The sequence below is a fragment of the Melospiza georgiana genome, chromosome 6 (assembly GCF_028018845.1).
Source record: "Melospiza georgiana isolate bMelGeo1 chromosome 6, bMelGeo1.pri, whole genome shotgun sequence".
Classification (NCBI taxonomy): Eukaryota; Metazoa; Chordata; class Aves; order Passeriformes; family Passerellidae; genus Melospiza; species Melospiza georgiana.
In genome coordinates, this window is record NC_080435.1 from 20693352 (window position 1) to 20707463 (window position 14112).

Below are 14112 nucleotides of genomic sequence, written 5' to 3' on the forward strand. Positions count from 1 at the left end.
GAACCGGGAGCGCGGCCGCCCCTGCTGGACACGCCCCCCGTCCCTGTGAGCACGCCCCATTCCCGGAGCCCCCGCCCCGCAGCGCCACCCCCGGGCCGGCAGGGGGAGCCCCGCGCAGCCGCGACGATCCGGAAAGAACCGAGCGGCGGCGGAGGCGGCCGAGCCAGGGCTGGCGGCGCGGGCGGAGCGGGCGCGATGGCGCAGCAAGTCGAGCAGCTGCGGGCGGACGGCGTGGACAAGGAGGTGCTGCGGGAGGGCACCGGGCCGCTGCCAGACTTCCGCGACGGCACCAAGGTCAGGTCTGCGGGGGAACGGGCGGGGTGGGGGATGTGGGAAGCGGAACGCGGCGGGGCAGGCGCGCATGCGCGCCTTCCCCCATCCCCCCCCGCCTGCTTCGCCATGGTGACGCCGCGGGCTCCTCCTGCTCCTTCAGGCCACTTTCCACTACCGGACGCTGCGGTGCGGCGATGAGGAGACGCCAGTGGACGACAGCAGGGCGCGGGGGAAGCCCATGGAGCTCATCGCCGGGAAAAAGTTCAAGCTGCCGGTGTGGGAAGCGGCGCTGCGAACCATGCGGCCCGGCGAGCGCGCACGCTTCCGCTGCGACACCAAGGTGGGCGGGCCGCCGAGGGCGTGGTCTGTAGCTCGGGGGCGTGGTCTGTGCAGTGGGCGGTGACTTCGTGTGGTGGGCGCGGGTGGCAGGGCCCCCGGTGCGCTCCAGCCGCGCGGTTCGAGGCTGGAGCATCATCCTTATTTGCTTCCCACCGCCCTCCTCAAATTCCGGCTCCCTTCCCTCCCGCAGCACGTGGTGCTTTACCCACTGGTGTCCAAGAGCCTGCGGAACATCGCAGCAGGGAAGGACCCGCTGGAGGGGCAGCGGCACTGCTGCAGCATTGCCCAGATGCACGAGCACTACTCCCTGGGGTACCCCGACCTCGACGAGCTCCAGAAGAACCCCCAGCCCCTCATCTTTGACATCGAGGTGCTGAAGGTGAGGTGCCGGCATGGGGAGCTCGGGGTGAAAGTGTCCAGAAGACACACAGATGTGGCATGTGGGATGTGGTTTAGTAGTGGCCCTGACAGTGCAGGACTCGAGAACTCTAGAGGTCTTCTCCAACCTGAACGATTCCATGATCCTGTTCTCTGATTGCATGATGGGGTGCTGGCAGGTGGAGCCACCTGGCTCCTACCAGCAGGACCCATGGGCCATGACAGATGAGGAGAAGCTCCAGGCTGTGCCCCAGATCCACAAGGAAGGCAACGAGCTGTACCGGCAGGGCAAGGTGTCTGAGGCAGCTGCTAAATACTACGATGCCATTGCCTGTCTCAAGAACCTGCAGATGAAGGTGGGTCTCCCCAGATACACAAAGGCATCCTTAAGAATGCAGGGCTTGAGAGCTGCCACTCACTCTCTCTGCTCTGTCGCCACAGGAGCAGCCAGGCTCTCCAGACTGGATTGAGCTCGACCAGAAGATCACACCCCTGCTCTTAAACTATTGCCAGTGCAAGCTGCAGTGTGAGGAGTACTACGAGGTGCTGGACCACTGCTCCTCCATCCTCAACAAGTACGAGGGTAAGGAGCCACGAGCCACCCCAGGTGGCTCTGGAGGGCACCAGGATACCCCCAACCCTCCGCTGACCCCGGCTCTCTCCCCACAGACAATGTTAAGGCCTACTTCAAGCGGGGGAAGGCCCACGCAGCTGTGTGGAACGTGGCTGAGGCTCAGGCTGACTTTGCCAAAGTCCTGGCGCTCGACCCCTCGCTGCGCCCCGTGGTGTCCAAGGAGCTGCGCAGCCTGGAAGCGCGGCTGCGGGAGAAGGACGCCGAGGACAAGATCCGCTTCAAGGGCATCTTCTCCCAGTAGAGTCCGTGGCTGCAAGGGAGAGCCCAGTGCTCTCGGGACAGGTTCTTTTAGATATTCCACATGTGGAATGGTCATGGATGTTTATTAATGTTTAATACAGATTTTACTTATTTGAAGTCAGTGGAAATGGCCCCGGAGCTCGCCACAGCCTGGGGACACAGCCAGGGCTTATCGTCACGCCAGGGATACGTGGGTGACAAGAGCCTGCTGCTTCCTGCCAACTTTTATCACTTATTTGATGTTTTTATACTTTATGATGGCCATGGAAGGGCGGCACTGAGCCTCGGCCCCAGCTCCAACCCGTTCATGCCTGTTCTCCGTGCCACGCCATTGTCACTTATCCAGGCTGCTGCTATCATCCCAACCCAGTGTCTCCTCTTGTCATGTCAGTGTCGGGAATATTTTATATAGAGTAACAGCTTGTTTCTGCTATCTCTATAAATCTGATCATGCTATGCCAAGATAAACTTAAGTAAAACCAGTCACACACCCTGGTCACTACAAAAATTTGCTGCTAGAGGTAGAATGAGGGGAAACCACGTTGGAGAGGGGGAAGGTATCAGCATCGGCACAGCCCACACACACCAGGCTCTTTTCCCTGTCCTAAATTGCTTGTGACCCAACTGCTGTGCCCCACAGCCATCTCCCTGTGGGACATGGTGTCCCTGGAGGCTCCCCAGGGCTTTTCCAGTGGATGGGAACCCTGCAGCCACAAGCACAGAGCACACTCGTGGGTGCTGGCACCTTGTCATAACATCTCTTTATTCAACACCAAAACGAAAGGGGGGGGAACAGAGGAACCACTCTGGAACCCCAACCCAGCCCTGCGCTGTGACACCGGACGGAAATAAATAGGTGGGGAGGTGCCACTCGCTCTGGGGCACAGCCACAGCCCCAGTTCTGCACAGGGATAATGACCCTGGGGTGCAGACCCCACTGGGCACTGCCCAACGGCCCCAAAGGACCAGAGGGGACGGGGCTGGGGGCAGCAGGGAGGACCCAGGGTGGCCCTGCCCTGAGGGGATCACTCTGGTCCTCTGGGGAGCTCTGAGCCTTGTCCCAGCACCCCCTGGCCTCAGGGGACCCAGCACCCTCATCTCCTTGCGATGGCCTCATGGCCCAGCACCAGCTCTGTCCCCAGGTGCTCCTTGCTGGGAAATCAGGGATGTGGCAGAAGGGGGACATGGCCGTGCCACCCTCACTCCTCACCCTCCAGCTTGAGGCTGATGCTGCGGGGCTTGGTCCGGGAAAAGCCGGGGGGTGCTGAGGGGGGCCCCCCATCCCGCTCTGCCTGGCTGGAGCCCCGGGAGCGCAGGAGCTGGCTCTGCTTCCGCAGGAAGTCGACAGGCGCCGGGCAGCCATAGGTGCCTTTGCCCAGCACAGGCCGTGGGGGGCCCTTGGGGGAGTGAGCCAGGGCTGCGGCTTCCAGCTGGGCCAGGTGGGCAACATAACCCTCAGAGAGGAACTGCAGGACACACAGACAGCCTGAGCCAGTGGCCACGGCTGGCTGGTGGGGTCAGCCATCATCCCCTATGTCCCCAGTCTGTCCCCAGCCCTGCCACCACCGTACCTGGCACTGGTTGTGGAACTTCTTGACGGCCCGTCCTACAATGTAGATGTGTGCTGGCGCGAGTCCCAGTGAGCTGTAGACGGAGACATCCTTGGTGGAGCCGTAGCCAGCGACTATGGAGATCTCTGCCTGCCCAGGGACAAGAGCATTAGGGCAAGGAACAGCCTTTCCCAGGGACAGCTACCCCTAAGGGCTTGGACACCCTCATGTTAAGAGGGATGGCTGGAAGCTGCCCCGAGAAGCTTCCAGCTCCGCCATGGCAATGCAGTCCAGCTCCCAGCATCCCCACCAGGATTCAGCACAGCCCCCACCACCCCAGCACCAGCCCTGTGTCCCGGCAGCACCCCCATGGCCACCTCGGTGCGCAGGCTCTGCAGGAAGGCGGCTTTCTGGCGCAGCGGGTCGTGGGTGAGCCCGTCGCAGAAGGACACGGCGCCGTGGGGGAAGTTGTGCTGTGAGAGCCAGGCCACCACGCGGTGCTTCTGCATGTCGGGGCGCCCCGTCACGTAGATGATCATGTACCCCGAGTCCTGCCAGTGCCTAGGAGGGGACATGGGTGGCTGCCAGGAGCCTGTGTGGAGACAGTCCTGCTATGGGAGCTGGGATCTCCCAGTACAGCATGTATGGGTGCTGCCTCCAAAACCTCCTTGCTCCCAGGGATTTTATCAAGGAGAAGGCCCAGCAGAGCTCTGGGGACCACATCTAAACTTGGACAGGATTATTTTCCACAATAGGGCACCAGCACAGAGATGATGTTGTGCTGGAGGCAAGGGAGTGGTGGAATACCCTGCCCCTTGTCCCTGCTCTGACACTCCGCAGCTGAGTTGTCACACCATGAAAGATGGGGAAACTAAATCGCTGACAGAAGGGCACCCACCTTACAACGTCCACAGCCCCGGCTCGCACTTTGGGGTCACTGCCCATGATGGAGACGCTGGCAGTGAAGGAGCCATCGATGCTGAACACAACAGACTCGGTGCCACGGGCCACCACGGTCAGGTACGCCTCAGCATAGCTGTGGTCCCCTCTGCAAAGGCAGAGATGGTGGCTCAGCACCAGCTCTCCTGCCAGAGCAGCAGGTGTAGCTCTGCCAGAAGGGCTGCAGGAGACACTGAGGCAACGCCTCACCTGACCACCATGCGCACAGGGTAGATCCCGATGGCCAGAGCCTTGTCTGGAGGGATGGTGAAGGTCACGCGCCCGCTGCCACTCGTCACCTCGGTGCCATAGTACAGCCACTTCCCTGACAGTGGCTGTGTCATGATGTAGATGTCCACCTGAGAGAGGGAGATGGGCTGGGCAGAGGCTGGACTCCCACATCCTGCTGCATCCCTACACAAGTCCTTACAACCTTCTCCCGCCACCCTACACAGGGTCCTGCTAACCATATCCTTCCCCTGCTGTGGGTGACACCAGCCCTATGCCCAGTCCTGGACATCCCACCCTGTTTGAGGGGTCCTGGTGGCCCCTGAGCCCAGCAATACCTTCTCCCCAGTCAGTGTCACCACGTCCAGGGGTCCGTACATGAAGCGCCCGCTGAGGACCTGCGCTTTGCCCTCGCACACAATGACATCGCAGGCACGGTGGTTGGCCGTCACGTTCTGCAGGCACATGGGATGTTCAGCAGCTCCTGGGGGAGCTCCTGAGGCACCACAGGGACACCACAGGGCTGTAGGATTGTCCCAGAACCCACACACCCCAGGATGCCCCAGGTGGCCTCCAGCTGGCCACATACCCGGATCTTCACTTGGGTGCGCTTGCGCTGCCACTTCTCCCGCGGGATGGCGGGGCTGTAGATGGAGCTCTCCTCGCTCTCCGCAGGCTGTGGCCCCTCCTTCTCCATCACCTGCCGGCAGCGCGGGACCGGCTCAGCCTCCGTCGGCCCCGGCCTGCCACCCACCCCACCGGGCCCGCCGTACCTGGCGCAGGATGAAGGCCACCACGTCGGAGGATTCCCAGTAGCTGGCGTGGAAGAGGTGGGGCAAGGTGATGGTGGGGAAGGCAGTCAGGGCGTCGGGGCAGTACAGAGAGTAGTCAATGCGCTTCGGGCCCCACCAGCGCTCCAGGACTGCAGGGAGAGCTGGAATGAAGCCTTTTCCAGACCTCATCCCCTGTTGGGCTGCCTAAGGTGTCCACATGGGATAGGGTGGGTGGGGATGACACTTACTCTTGACAACCTCGCTGGTGCTGGCAGGAGTGGGGGGCTCTGTCGGCTCACTGCCCTTCCAGAAGCCCCCAAAGCTGCCAGTCGGGGTAGGGGGAGCAGCCACATCCACTTTGGGCAGGAACAGGGCAGAGTGTGTCTGCAGGGCCTCCGCTGAAGAGAGAGCTGGGTGAGCACACCCAGAGCCCCTGGGGACACACACCACTCCAAAACACCCCTCCTGTAGAGCCCCAGAGCAGTGGGAAGGGCTTGCACATCCCCCTACCCGCACCCACCCAGGATGTGGGTGCTCTGGGTACCCTGATGTGGCCCCAGGGTGCCTGGCACCAGCCTGGTGGGAACTTGCTCACCCAACAGGGACGAGGTGCCATCACCCAGGGGGTACTTCTGGTATCGGGGCACGCTGAGCGGGGGCACAGCATGGAAGGCCTTGGCCAGGAGGGGCTCCAGGCGGGAGGCGCAGGGATCGGCGGCGTGGAAGAGGTTGTAGATCTGCTCACAGGCAGGACGCAGCTGGGCCACTGCAGCACAGAGCAGGGTCAGGGGCACCAGGAGCAAAATACCGAGGAGGGGTAAAGCAGGACAGAGCAAAAGGAAAGGCTGGACAGGGAAATTTGGGGCACCAGAGATAGGCTGAGGCTGGCACAGAGCAGGAACACTCAGCCACCCACCAACACCCACACAGCCAGGGCTGGGCATGCAAGGGGCTCAAACCCAAGCAGGGCTCTCTGGGTTGGTCCTGAGGAGCTCAGGCTTGTCAGGTGAGCATGACTCAGGGACCTGAGCCCTGCAGGGAGGGTCAGGGGCTGGCACCGTGGCAGGCAGGGATGCTCACCATCCAGAGCAGGCATGACGGTCTTGCGCAGCGCGAGCACCAGCCCCAGTGGGGAACCGAAGAGGAAGAAGCCGGATACCTTAAATTCGAGGCGGGTGCTGGCACCCTCTGCCCCATCCAGCGCCACGGCACTGCTCCGGGGTGCCTCTGCCTCCAGCGGGGCCTCGCTGGCCTGCAGGCTGGGACAGCAGAGACAGTGGGCATGGGGAGGGATGGCAACATCGATTCCCACCATCCTGAAGGCAAAGCTGTGCCTGGTGTGGCCCTGTTATCCCAGAGGAGCTCCAGTAAGATCCCCCCAGGGCAGGTAGCCTCCATGAAATGCTCCTTCCCAGCCTGGAGCAAATGGGAATTGTGCCCTTTCGATAAAGGACAGTATAGCCAACCATCGCCCTTGGGCTCACCTGCTTGTGGAGCTGTGCTGCTGGCTGTCCCCCTGTGCCCCTGGGGCCTCAGGGCTGGCCTGGCCCAATACTGGCGCTCCCTCTGTCCCATCAGCCAGCGGGTCCAGGCCACCACACTGCTCTGGGGAGATGGGTTCTGTGCTCTGCAGGGAAAGGCAGCAAACACCCAGATCCCATGTAGCCTCCAGTGCACCCGCAAACCCTCCCCAGGGGGTGTAGGAATGCAAGGCACTCACCAGACTGCCACGGCGGCTGCTGCTCCGGCTGCCCCCCGAGCCCGCCCGGCTCTGGCACAGAGCATCAAATCCCAGGATGCCACCCACACAGTCCCCCAGCAGCACCACCTGCAGAGACCACAGATCCTTGAGGAGGGTGAAACCCCCAAACCCTCCATGCAGGGTCACAGCTGGACCCCAGAGCCAAGCTTCCCCCCAGATTCCACCTCACCTGGCCACAGAAGCCAGTGCCCTCTCCAGAGTGCAGGAAGGCTGTGTAGGCCTGGTTGGCACGGGTGATGACAGTGCCCACGGCCTGCTGGTAGGTGCCTGAGGAGGTGGCCAGCAGTGGGAGTGCTGCCAGTGGGATGTGGTCCTGGCTGCTGGACAGGCTGTCCCTGTCATGGCTGTAAGGGCTGAGCCTGAGGGGACACAGTGAGGGATGAACGTGACTGTTCTGATGTCCTCATCCCACTGCATGGTACTGGTTCATCCCGGATGCCATACCAGGAGTAATCCCCATCCTGTTCCCTCCCATCACGAGACACTTGCTCATCCAGGATGCTGTATCCAGAGTTACCCCATTCCATCCAATTCCATGCCATTTCATGCTGCCTTGATGTCCCCATCTCTCTGCACAATGCTTGCTCAACCCAGGAACCTGCATGAGGAGTTATCCCCCATCCTATCCCATCCCATCCTACCCCACTGTCCTCGTCCCACACCAAAATACCTGCATGTCCTGGAATACCACACCAGGAATTATATGTATGCCATCCCATCTCATCACACAACACTGTCTTGGCCCAAGACACTGCACCAGGAGTTAACCTCCACCCCCTCTCCAGTCCTTAATGTCCCACCAGAAGTGAAGTCCCCTCTCCAAGGATACCAGCTCCCCGGCCCCCTGCTTTCCCAGTGGGAATCCGTACTTGGAGACAAGGGTGTAGGCTGCAGCACAGATGGGCGGGCAGGGCACCAGGCGCAGGGCCACATGTCCCAGTGCCTCGGGAAAGTGGACGCGGGTGACAGCATCAAAGGTGGCTGCCAGAGTCTGCACATCCGCCTGCTTGGAGCCCGGCTCGCCTGCTCCCTGATCCAGGATGTTCCCACTGTGGAGGATGAGGAAGAGCGCGTGGATCCGGCACATCTGCTCCGTGCTCTCTGCCGTGCCTCCCTGCAGGAAGGAGAGCAGTCAAGTTGGGGGACATGGCAGGAGGGCAGGGCCCAAGGGAGGAGACACGCACCTCAGGGAAGCTGGATGTTCCCAATCCTTCACCATCTCCCTTGGCAGCGCTGGCTCCATCCCCTGTAAGCACACAGTGAGGTAGCTGGGGTCTCCAGGTGGGAATCAGGCCTGTCCCAGGACATCCACCCCAGGATTTGGGGCCAGAGCACCCCCAGAGCTCACCCAGTGCCTCATCCAGCTCTGCTGGCCGCTCAAGGGTGTCCAAGAAGTCATTGGAGCTCCACTTGGTCATCTCCTTGGCAAAGACCTCGTCGCTGTCAGACAGATCCTCTGCAGAGGCAGGAGGGAAGCGTGGGTGGGGGGACACCCCTGTGCCTGCATTCCCATCCTCAGATGCACTTGCCCCCACCCAGCCTGTTCCAGCATGGTGCCAGTACCATGGGCATCGAAAAATTCCTCTTCGGAGCTGTTCTCCGAGTCCCGGGCAATGTTCTGCATCCGCCACTCCGACAGGCTCTGAGGAGACACGCCCCCTGCCACCCATGGGGGGTCAGCACTCACAGCCCCCTGCTGCGAGAGAGACCCCCTCTCCTGCCCCACAGCTCCCCCTTGGTCATGGACCCAGATGCACAGGGAGATCTGGAGCCATCCCTGTGTCCCTCAGAATCCCTCCTTGGGAGATCTGTGACCATCCCTAGGAAACCCAGAGCCCCAGCCATGGAGACCCAAGCCAGGCAAAACAGTCCCCTGACACATCTCCTATAGAGAACTGCAGCATCCAGGGCAAAACCACCCCGGACCTGGTCTCACCTCCATGCTGGGAAGAGTAGGAAGACCGGGAGGAGGTGGACCACTGCTTGGCAAAGGTATCATCCGAGGGGGTATCGGTCCCTGCCTGCAGCTCAGCCTCCTCCTGAACGCCAGGACCATCTGGCTCCGGCTGCCCCTCGGGGCTGACCCCAGCCGCGGGTGGCTCCTCGCCCTCGCCACACTTGGCCATCTTCTGTGCCAGCATGCGCGCCGTCTCCTCCTCCAGCTGCCGGATGTCCTCCATCGTCAGGTCCGTCCACTCGTCCTGCCAGCACCAGGCTTGGCGGTGGGCGCGCAGCATCACCTTCCTCAAGCCTGGGGGCAGAGTCCAGTGTGATCCCACGGCTGCCCAAAATGATCCTCCAGCAACCCCCGGGTCTGAACTCACCCACGTCATGGATGAACTGCTCGATCTTGGACTGCATCCCCCAGTATCGGAACTCCACCTTGCAGAGCTTGTAGGCGCACATGAGGGGCCCGCTGGCTGCTGCTGCCTCCAGCCAGTCATCCCCCAGTGGCCCCCGGCCCGTCTTGGATGAGTGGTAGAGCTTGGGATCCTCCTCGGGTTTGTATTCCCCGGGGGAGATGGGATCACGCACAATGTCGATGGTGTCTGTGGGGGAAACGGCGCTTGTCACCCCGCAGCGCTTGGCAAGGGGGCATAGGTACGAAAATAAGGAAAAAGGGACAAAATTAAGGTCAAATTGTTCCCATGAGCCATGCACCCAACGCAGCTGGCAGCAAACACTCTCTGTCTGAGAATTCTAAAATCTTGGAGTTCTGGAATCATAGAAACCTGGAATAGCTTTGGTTGGAAGGGACCTTAGGGATCATCTCATTCCACCCCCTGCCATGGGCAGGGACTCCTTCCACTATCCCAGGCTGCTGCAAGCCCCGTCCAACCTGGCCTTGGACACTTCCAGGGATGGAGCACCCACAGTTTTTCTGGACACCCTGTGTCAGGGCCTCACCACTCTCACAGGCAAGAATTTCCTAATAGAACATATAAAATCCCATGGCTGGAACATCACAGACACCCTTAGTGCAGCCAAAGACATCTCTGTCCCCACGTGGGATCCCAATCCAGCACCCCAGGGAGCAGCACAGGGAGGGAGGGTCTGGGAGCTGGGGAGAGCTGAGGCTGACACACATACACACATCAGCTGGCAGATCTGGCAGCTGCAGAGTGATCCCAGCCACCCTGGGGGACATGGGGGGCTACAACAGGGAAAGCACATGGGGAAAAGTTGGCACAGTTCCTGGCTCCCCACCAAAAAGCCCAAGGGTCCCCCAAAACCAGGGCACAGCAAAACCACCATGTGACACAGGAGCCTCCAGAGACCTGGGGGTGGGGAAAAGGAAATGAGCCCCATCTCTAGACAAAGGTGACCTTTCCCAAATGAGGGTGAGCTCCCCCCAAATGAGGATGACCTCCCAAGATGAGAGAAAGGGTCCTGAAGGACACCCAGGAAAACACGCTCCAACAGCTGTTCGGGCTCAATCCAGCACAAAATCTGCTAGAATTTGGCATTTCCAGCCCTGTCTCCAGGTCATGGTCTGGGGGATCCCAGGGCACCCCACTCATTCCCAGTACCATCCTGCAGCCCTGTCCCCAATTCTAGGATGTGACAAGCCCATTTATTTGCCCTCCTTGATGTCCCTAAGGTGCTGTCAGCCTCACTTCCTCCAGCTTGGACTGAAAAAAGGGGGGGAAAAGAAAACGAGAGATGCCCTGAATCCACAAAAATGACGCAATGCACAGCATGATGCCAAGCATCTTGGATAATAGCAGCAAAGAGCTGGGATAGGACCTGCTGTCCCCAAGCAGCTCCTGGCAGTGTCATTCCCATCACAATCCAACTCCCTCTGCTTTTGCCACTGGGAGAAAGCTGCCAAGGAAGCAGTTATCCCTGCGGATCGCCCAGACCATGTTTTTCCATTGCCCTTTGAAACGGGAGAGGGGTTTAAATCTGTCAGTGCTACAAGACACCAGGGCAGAGAAATCCCAGTGGGATCCACACTGGGGCTGGACCCACTTCAACCCTCCTCTCTGTGGAAGGCAGCAGCCATTGGAGATGCTGAGTGCCCTGTGGAATGCCCACTGGACGGGCACAGAGAGTGGAAAACCAGGCAGTGGGCACGGGGCCATGCCCTGATGCCGTCTGCTTGGCCCTGGTGGCTTCCTGAGGGCAGTAGGGGCAGAATTCCTGCCCCCAGGTCGCAGCCATCGGTATCCCGGCCGGACATCCCCAGTGCCGCAAGAGCCGGGGAGAGAAATAGGTCAGATGAATCATTTCCTCCGAGTGCCTATTTTGGGCCTCCATTTTAAGAGGCAGCACGTCACACTCCACACTCTGGCGCCTGAACTGACCATGTCCAACACCACTGAGAATGGGAACTCTGTGCACAGGGAAGAATCCCACCCCGAGCTCCCCGTTCTGCCCACCATCCCAGCACAAAGGAGGCAGACAGCGAACTGGAGCAAAGCCCTGGGGAGAGGGGAAGCAGGGCAGGGAGTAGGAAAATGGGGACATGCTTTTCCAGCTCTCCCTGCTCCAGCTGATCCAAAACACCTCACAGGACCCAGGGGTCCCATCTACACCAGGAGAGACTGAGAAGGCAAATCCATGCCAGAACAAGGGTGGGACACGGAAGGAGAGGGGAGTAGGCTGGCACTAGAAAGGAGAAGCTGCAAACAGAAATAGAGGCAAGGGAAGAGGCAGAGGACAAAATTGTCCCTGAAAATATCTTTAATGTGGAACTTAATTCGCAGCGCTGAGAGGGAGCAGGCAGGGAGCTTGGAGCAGGGAACCTAGGGCAGAGAGCTCAGGATCCAGGGAGCTCTTCCCTTCCAGCATCCCTAAAACATGAGGGCCAGCAAGAAGAGTGAAGTTGAGTCCCTAAGGTCCCATCACAACCACACACCCATCCCAAAAGCATTATGTGGGAATCCCAGCAGCCACAGAGTCCCGCCCCGTTCCCCAAACCAGCCATACCCACCCAAAATCCTCTGCCTCTTCTCCGCGGCGCTCAGGTTGAAGATGTTGGTCTGCTGCCCTGCATCCGGGCGGTAATATGTCTCGATCTCAATGGAAAACTTCTCCACGAAGGGACACGTGTACCTGGAGGAGCACAGGACTGAGCCCAGGGGCACGGCCAGTCCTGCAGCCCACCCCGCCGCCTCCCAGCTCCCACCTGGTGCGAGTGTAGGGATAAGCATTCCAGGATTCCTCCTCCACCTGGAGCGCGGCTTTGGGGAGCAGAGCCCGGAACCAGCTGGGGATGTGGGAGCCCACGTGGTAGATCTTGTGGGTGTACTGGCCGCTGCCCCCAGGGCCATCGCTGTAGGGCCGGTTGGCCAGGATCTCCACGCCGCTGCCCTCGCCACTCGACTCCTCCCGGCTCTTCTTCTGCACAGAGACGATGGCTCGGTGCGGCCCCTCCAAGCCCCGAGACCCCACCCCCACGGGGGCGCAGGGTCCGTGTACACTCCTGCCCCATGTGCCGGCATCCACCGGCCCCACACCTGCTCACAGCACCCTCTGCTTGGCTCGCTGGTCCCAAACCCGCCCGGAGCCTCAGTGAAACCCCTGCAATCTGCAAGGGTGATCCTTTGGGATCAGCCTCAGCCCCCTACCGTGCCCCTCCAGGCTCCATGCTCAGCCCTACAGCTCCCCACACTCTGCCCCACAGCCCCCTTACACCCTCCAGCACCCCATGCTCAGCCTCACAGTCCCCTGTGCACCCTCAGGCTCAGCCCCTGCATCCCTCATGCCTCCCCACAGCCCTCTACACCCCTCAGGCCACACTCTCCAGCCTCTCCCAGCCTCCTGCACCCCCTCAGTCACAGTGCCCAGATCCCTGCACCCCTCCAGCTCCCCATGCCCAGCCCCACAGCTCTGTGCACCCCTCAGTCACAGTGCCCAGATCCCTGCACCCCTCCAGCTCCCCATGCCCAGCCCCACAGCCCTGTGCACCCCTCAGTCACAGTGCCCAGATCCCTGCACCCCTCCAGCTCCCCATGCCCAGCCCCACAGCTCTGTGCACCCCATCAGGCTCGGCCCTTGGTCCCCACACCCCTCAGGCTCAGCCCCGCAAGCCCAGACCCGTGCAGCCCCCAGGCTCACCCCCCAGACCCTGCATCCCCAGGTCCCCCCGCTCAGCCCCGCAGCTCCCCCGAGCCCTCACGCTCAGCCCCGCATTCCCACCTGGATCATGTACAGCTGGGCCACCTGGTACTCCTCCAGGCTCATGGGCAGCAGGATGTGGTACTCCTTGATCAGCATGGCGGCGGCGGGGCACAGCGGGGGCAGCTCCTGAGGGGGTTTCCGTTACACCGGACCGGGCCGGCTCCGGGACAGCTCGGGCCGGTTCGGCACCCCTTCAGAACCGCTCGGGGCGCACTCAGCTCAGCCCGGTACGGGTTCGGCCCGTCTCGGAGCCGCTCCGTCCCCGGGTTCGGCTGAGTCCGGTATCGCTCGGCTCCGGGTTCGGTTCAGTCCGGTATCGCTCGGCTGCGCTCGGTCCCGGGTTCGGCCCGGCTCGGCACCACGCTCGGCTGAGTTCGGTACCGCCCGGCACCGCTCGGCCCCAGGTTCGGCCCGGCTCGGAAAAGCCCGGCCCCGGGTTCGGCGGAGTCTGGTACCGCTCGGCTCCCGGTTCGGTTCAGTCTGGTACCGCTCGGCCACCCTCGGCTCCGGGTTCGGCCCGGCTCAGTCCCGCGTTCGGCTCAGTCCGGTACCGCTCGGCCCCTCTCGGCCCCGGGTTCGGCCCGGCTCGGCCCCACTGGTCTCGGCTCCGTTGCCATGGCAACGCGGCCCCCTCCACTCCCCCCGCCCGCCCGCCCGGTCCCCGCCGCCCCCCGGCCCCACCAAACCTGCGCCGCTCCGCACCGGCCCCTCGGATCGTGACATCACAGCCCGTTCCCACGGCGACAGCCGTGACGTATGGAGGTGAGGGGGGGGCCCGTGACGTCAGAGAGCGGAAGGCAGCGAGCGCCACTCACGGGCGCTCCGCGTGTACCGGCACCGCCGCCCCCGGAAAAACCCGGTGTTTTATTT

At 61.9% G+C, this 14112-nt stretch overlaps 2 protein-coding genes across 2 annotated transcripts; one reads left to right on the forward strand and one right to left on the reverse strand.

Annotated features, from left to right (window-relative positions):
* Nucleotides 1-130: 130 nt before the first annotated feature.
* Nucleotides 131-2346, forward strand: AIP (aryl hydrocarbon receptor interacting protein). The gene is made up of 6 exons (XM_058026406.1): nucleotides 131-294; nucleotides 434-613; nucleotides 803-991; nucleotides 1170-1346; nucleotides 1432-1573; nucleotides 1660-2346. Exons 1-6 carry the CDS (start codon nucleotides 196-198, stop codon nucleotides 1863-1865), a joined length of 993 nt encoding a protein of 330 aa, XP_057882389.1. The 5' UTR covers nucleotides 131-195; the 3' UTR covers nucleotides 1866-2346.
* A 258-nt stretch (nucleotides 2347-2604) lies between these two features.
* On the reverse strand, nucleotides 2605-13985 carry PITPNM1 (phosphatidylinositol transfer protein membrane associated 1). The gene is made up of 24 exons (XM_058026604.1): nucleotides 13929-13985; nucleotides 13261-13368; nucleotides 12248-12462; nucleotides 12053-12174; nucleotides 9441-9665; nucleotides 9053-9367; nucleotides 8680-8775; nucleotides 8465-8572; nucleotides 8301-8362; nucleotides 7986-8230; nucleotides 7286-7475; nucleotides 7075-7182; nucleotides 6839-6981; nucleotides 6435-6613; nucleotides 5950-6120; nucleotides 5603-5752; nucleotides 5355-5503; nucleotides 5171-5281; nucleotides 4920-5036; nucleotides 4564-4712; nucleotides 4313-4462; nucleotides 3792-3975; nucleotides 3436-3564; nucleotides 2605-3330 (listed from the first exon to the last, which is right to left on the reverse strand). The coding sequence occupies exons 2-24, from the start codon at nucleotides 13336-13338 to the stop codon at nucleotides 3064-3066; spliced, it is 3663 nt and encodes a 1220-aa protein (XP_057882587.1). The 5' UTR covers nucleotides 13339-13368; nucleotides 13929-13985; the 3' UTR covers nucleotides 2605-3063.
* Between the last annotated feature and the right edge of the window lie 127 nt (nucleotides 13986-14112).

What these genes read in the sequence shown, in the direction of transcription:
- AIP (XM_058026406.1), top strand. Translation starts at nt 196, where the DNA reads ATGGCGCAGCAAGTCGAGCAGCTGCGGGCGGACGGCGTGGACAAGGAG. An exon ending in TTGACATCGAGGTGCTGAAG is followed by an intron (nt 992 to 1,169) that starts GTGAGGTGCCGG and finishes GGGTGCTGGCAG; the next exon opens with GTGGAGCCACCTGGCTCCTA. An exon ending in TCAAGAACCTGCAGATGAAG is followed by an intron (nt 1,347 to 1,431) that starts GTGGGTCTCCCC and finishes CTGTCGCCACAG; the next exon opens with GAGCAGCCAGGCTCTCCAGA.
- PITPNM1 (XM_058026604.1), bottom strand. Translation starts at nt 13,338, where the DNA reads ATGCTGATCAAGGAGTACCACATCCTGCTGCCCATGAGCCTGGAGGAG. An exon ending in CCCAGCTGTACATGATCCAG is followed by an intron (nt 12,463 to 13,260) that starts GTGGGAATGCGG and finishes GTCTCTGTGCAG; the next exon opens with AAGAAGAGCCGGGAGGAGTC. An exon ending in AGTTCCACAACCAGTGCCAG is followed by an intron (nt 3,331 to 3,435) that starts GTACGGTGGTGG and finishes TGTGTCCTGCAG; the next exon opens with TTCCTCTCTGAGGGTTATGT.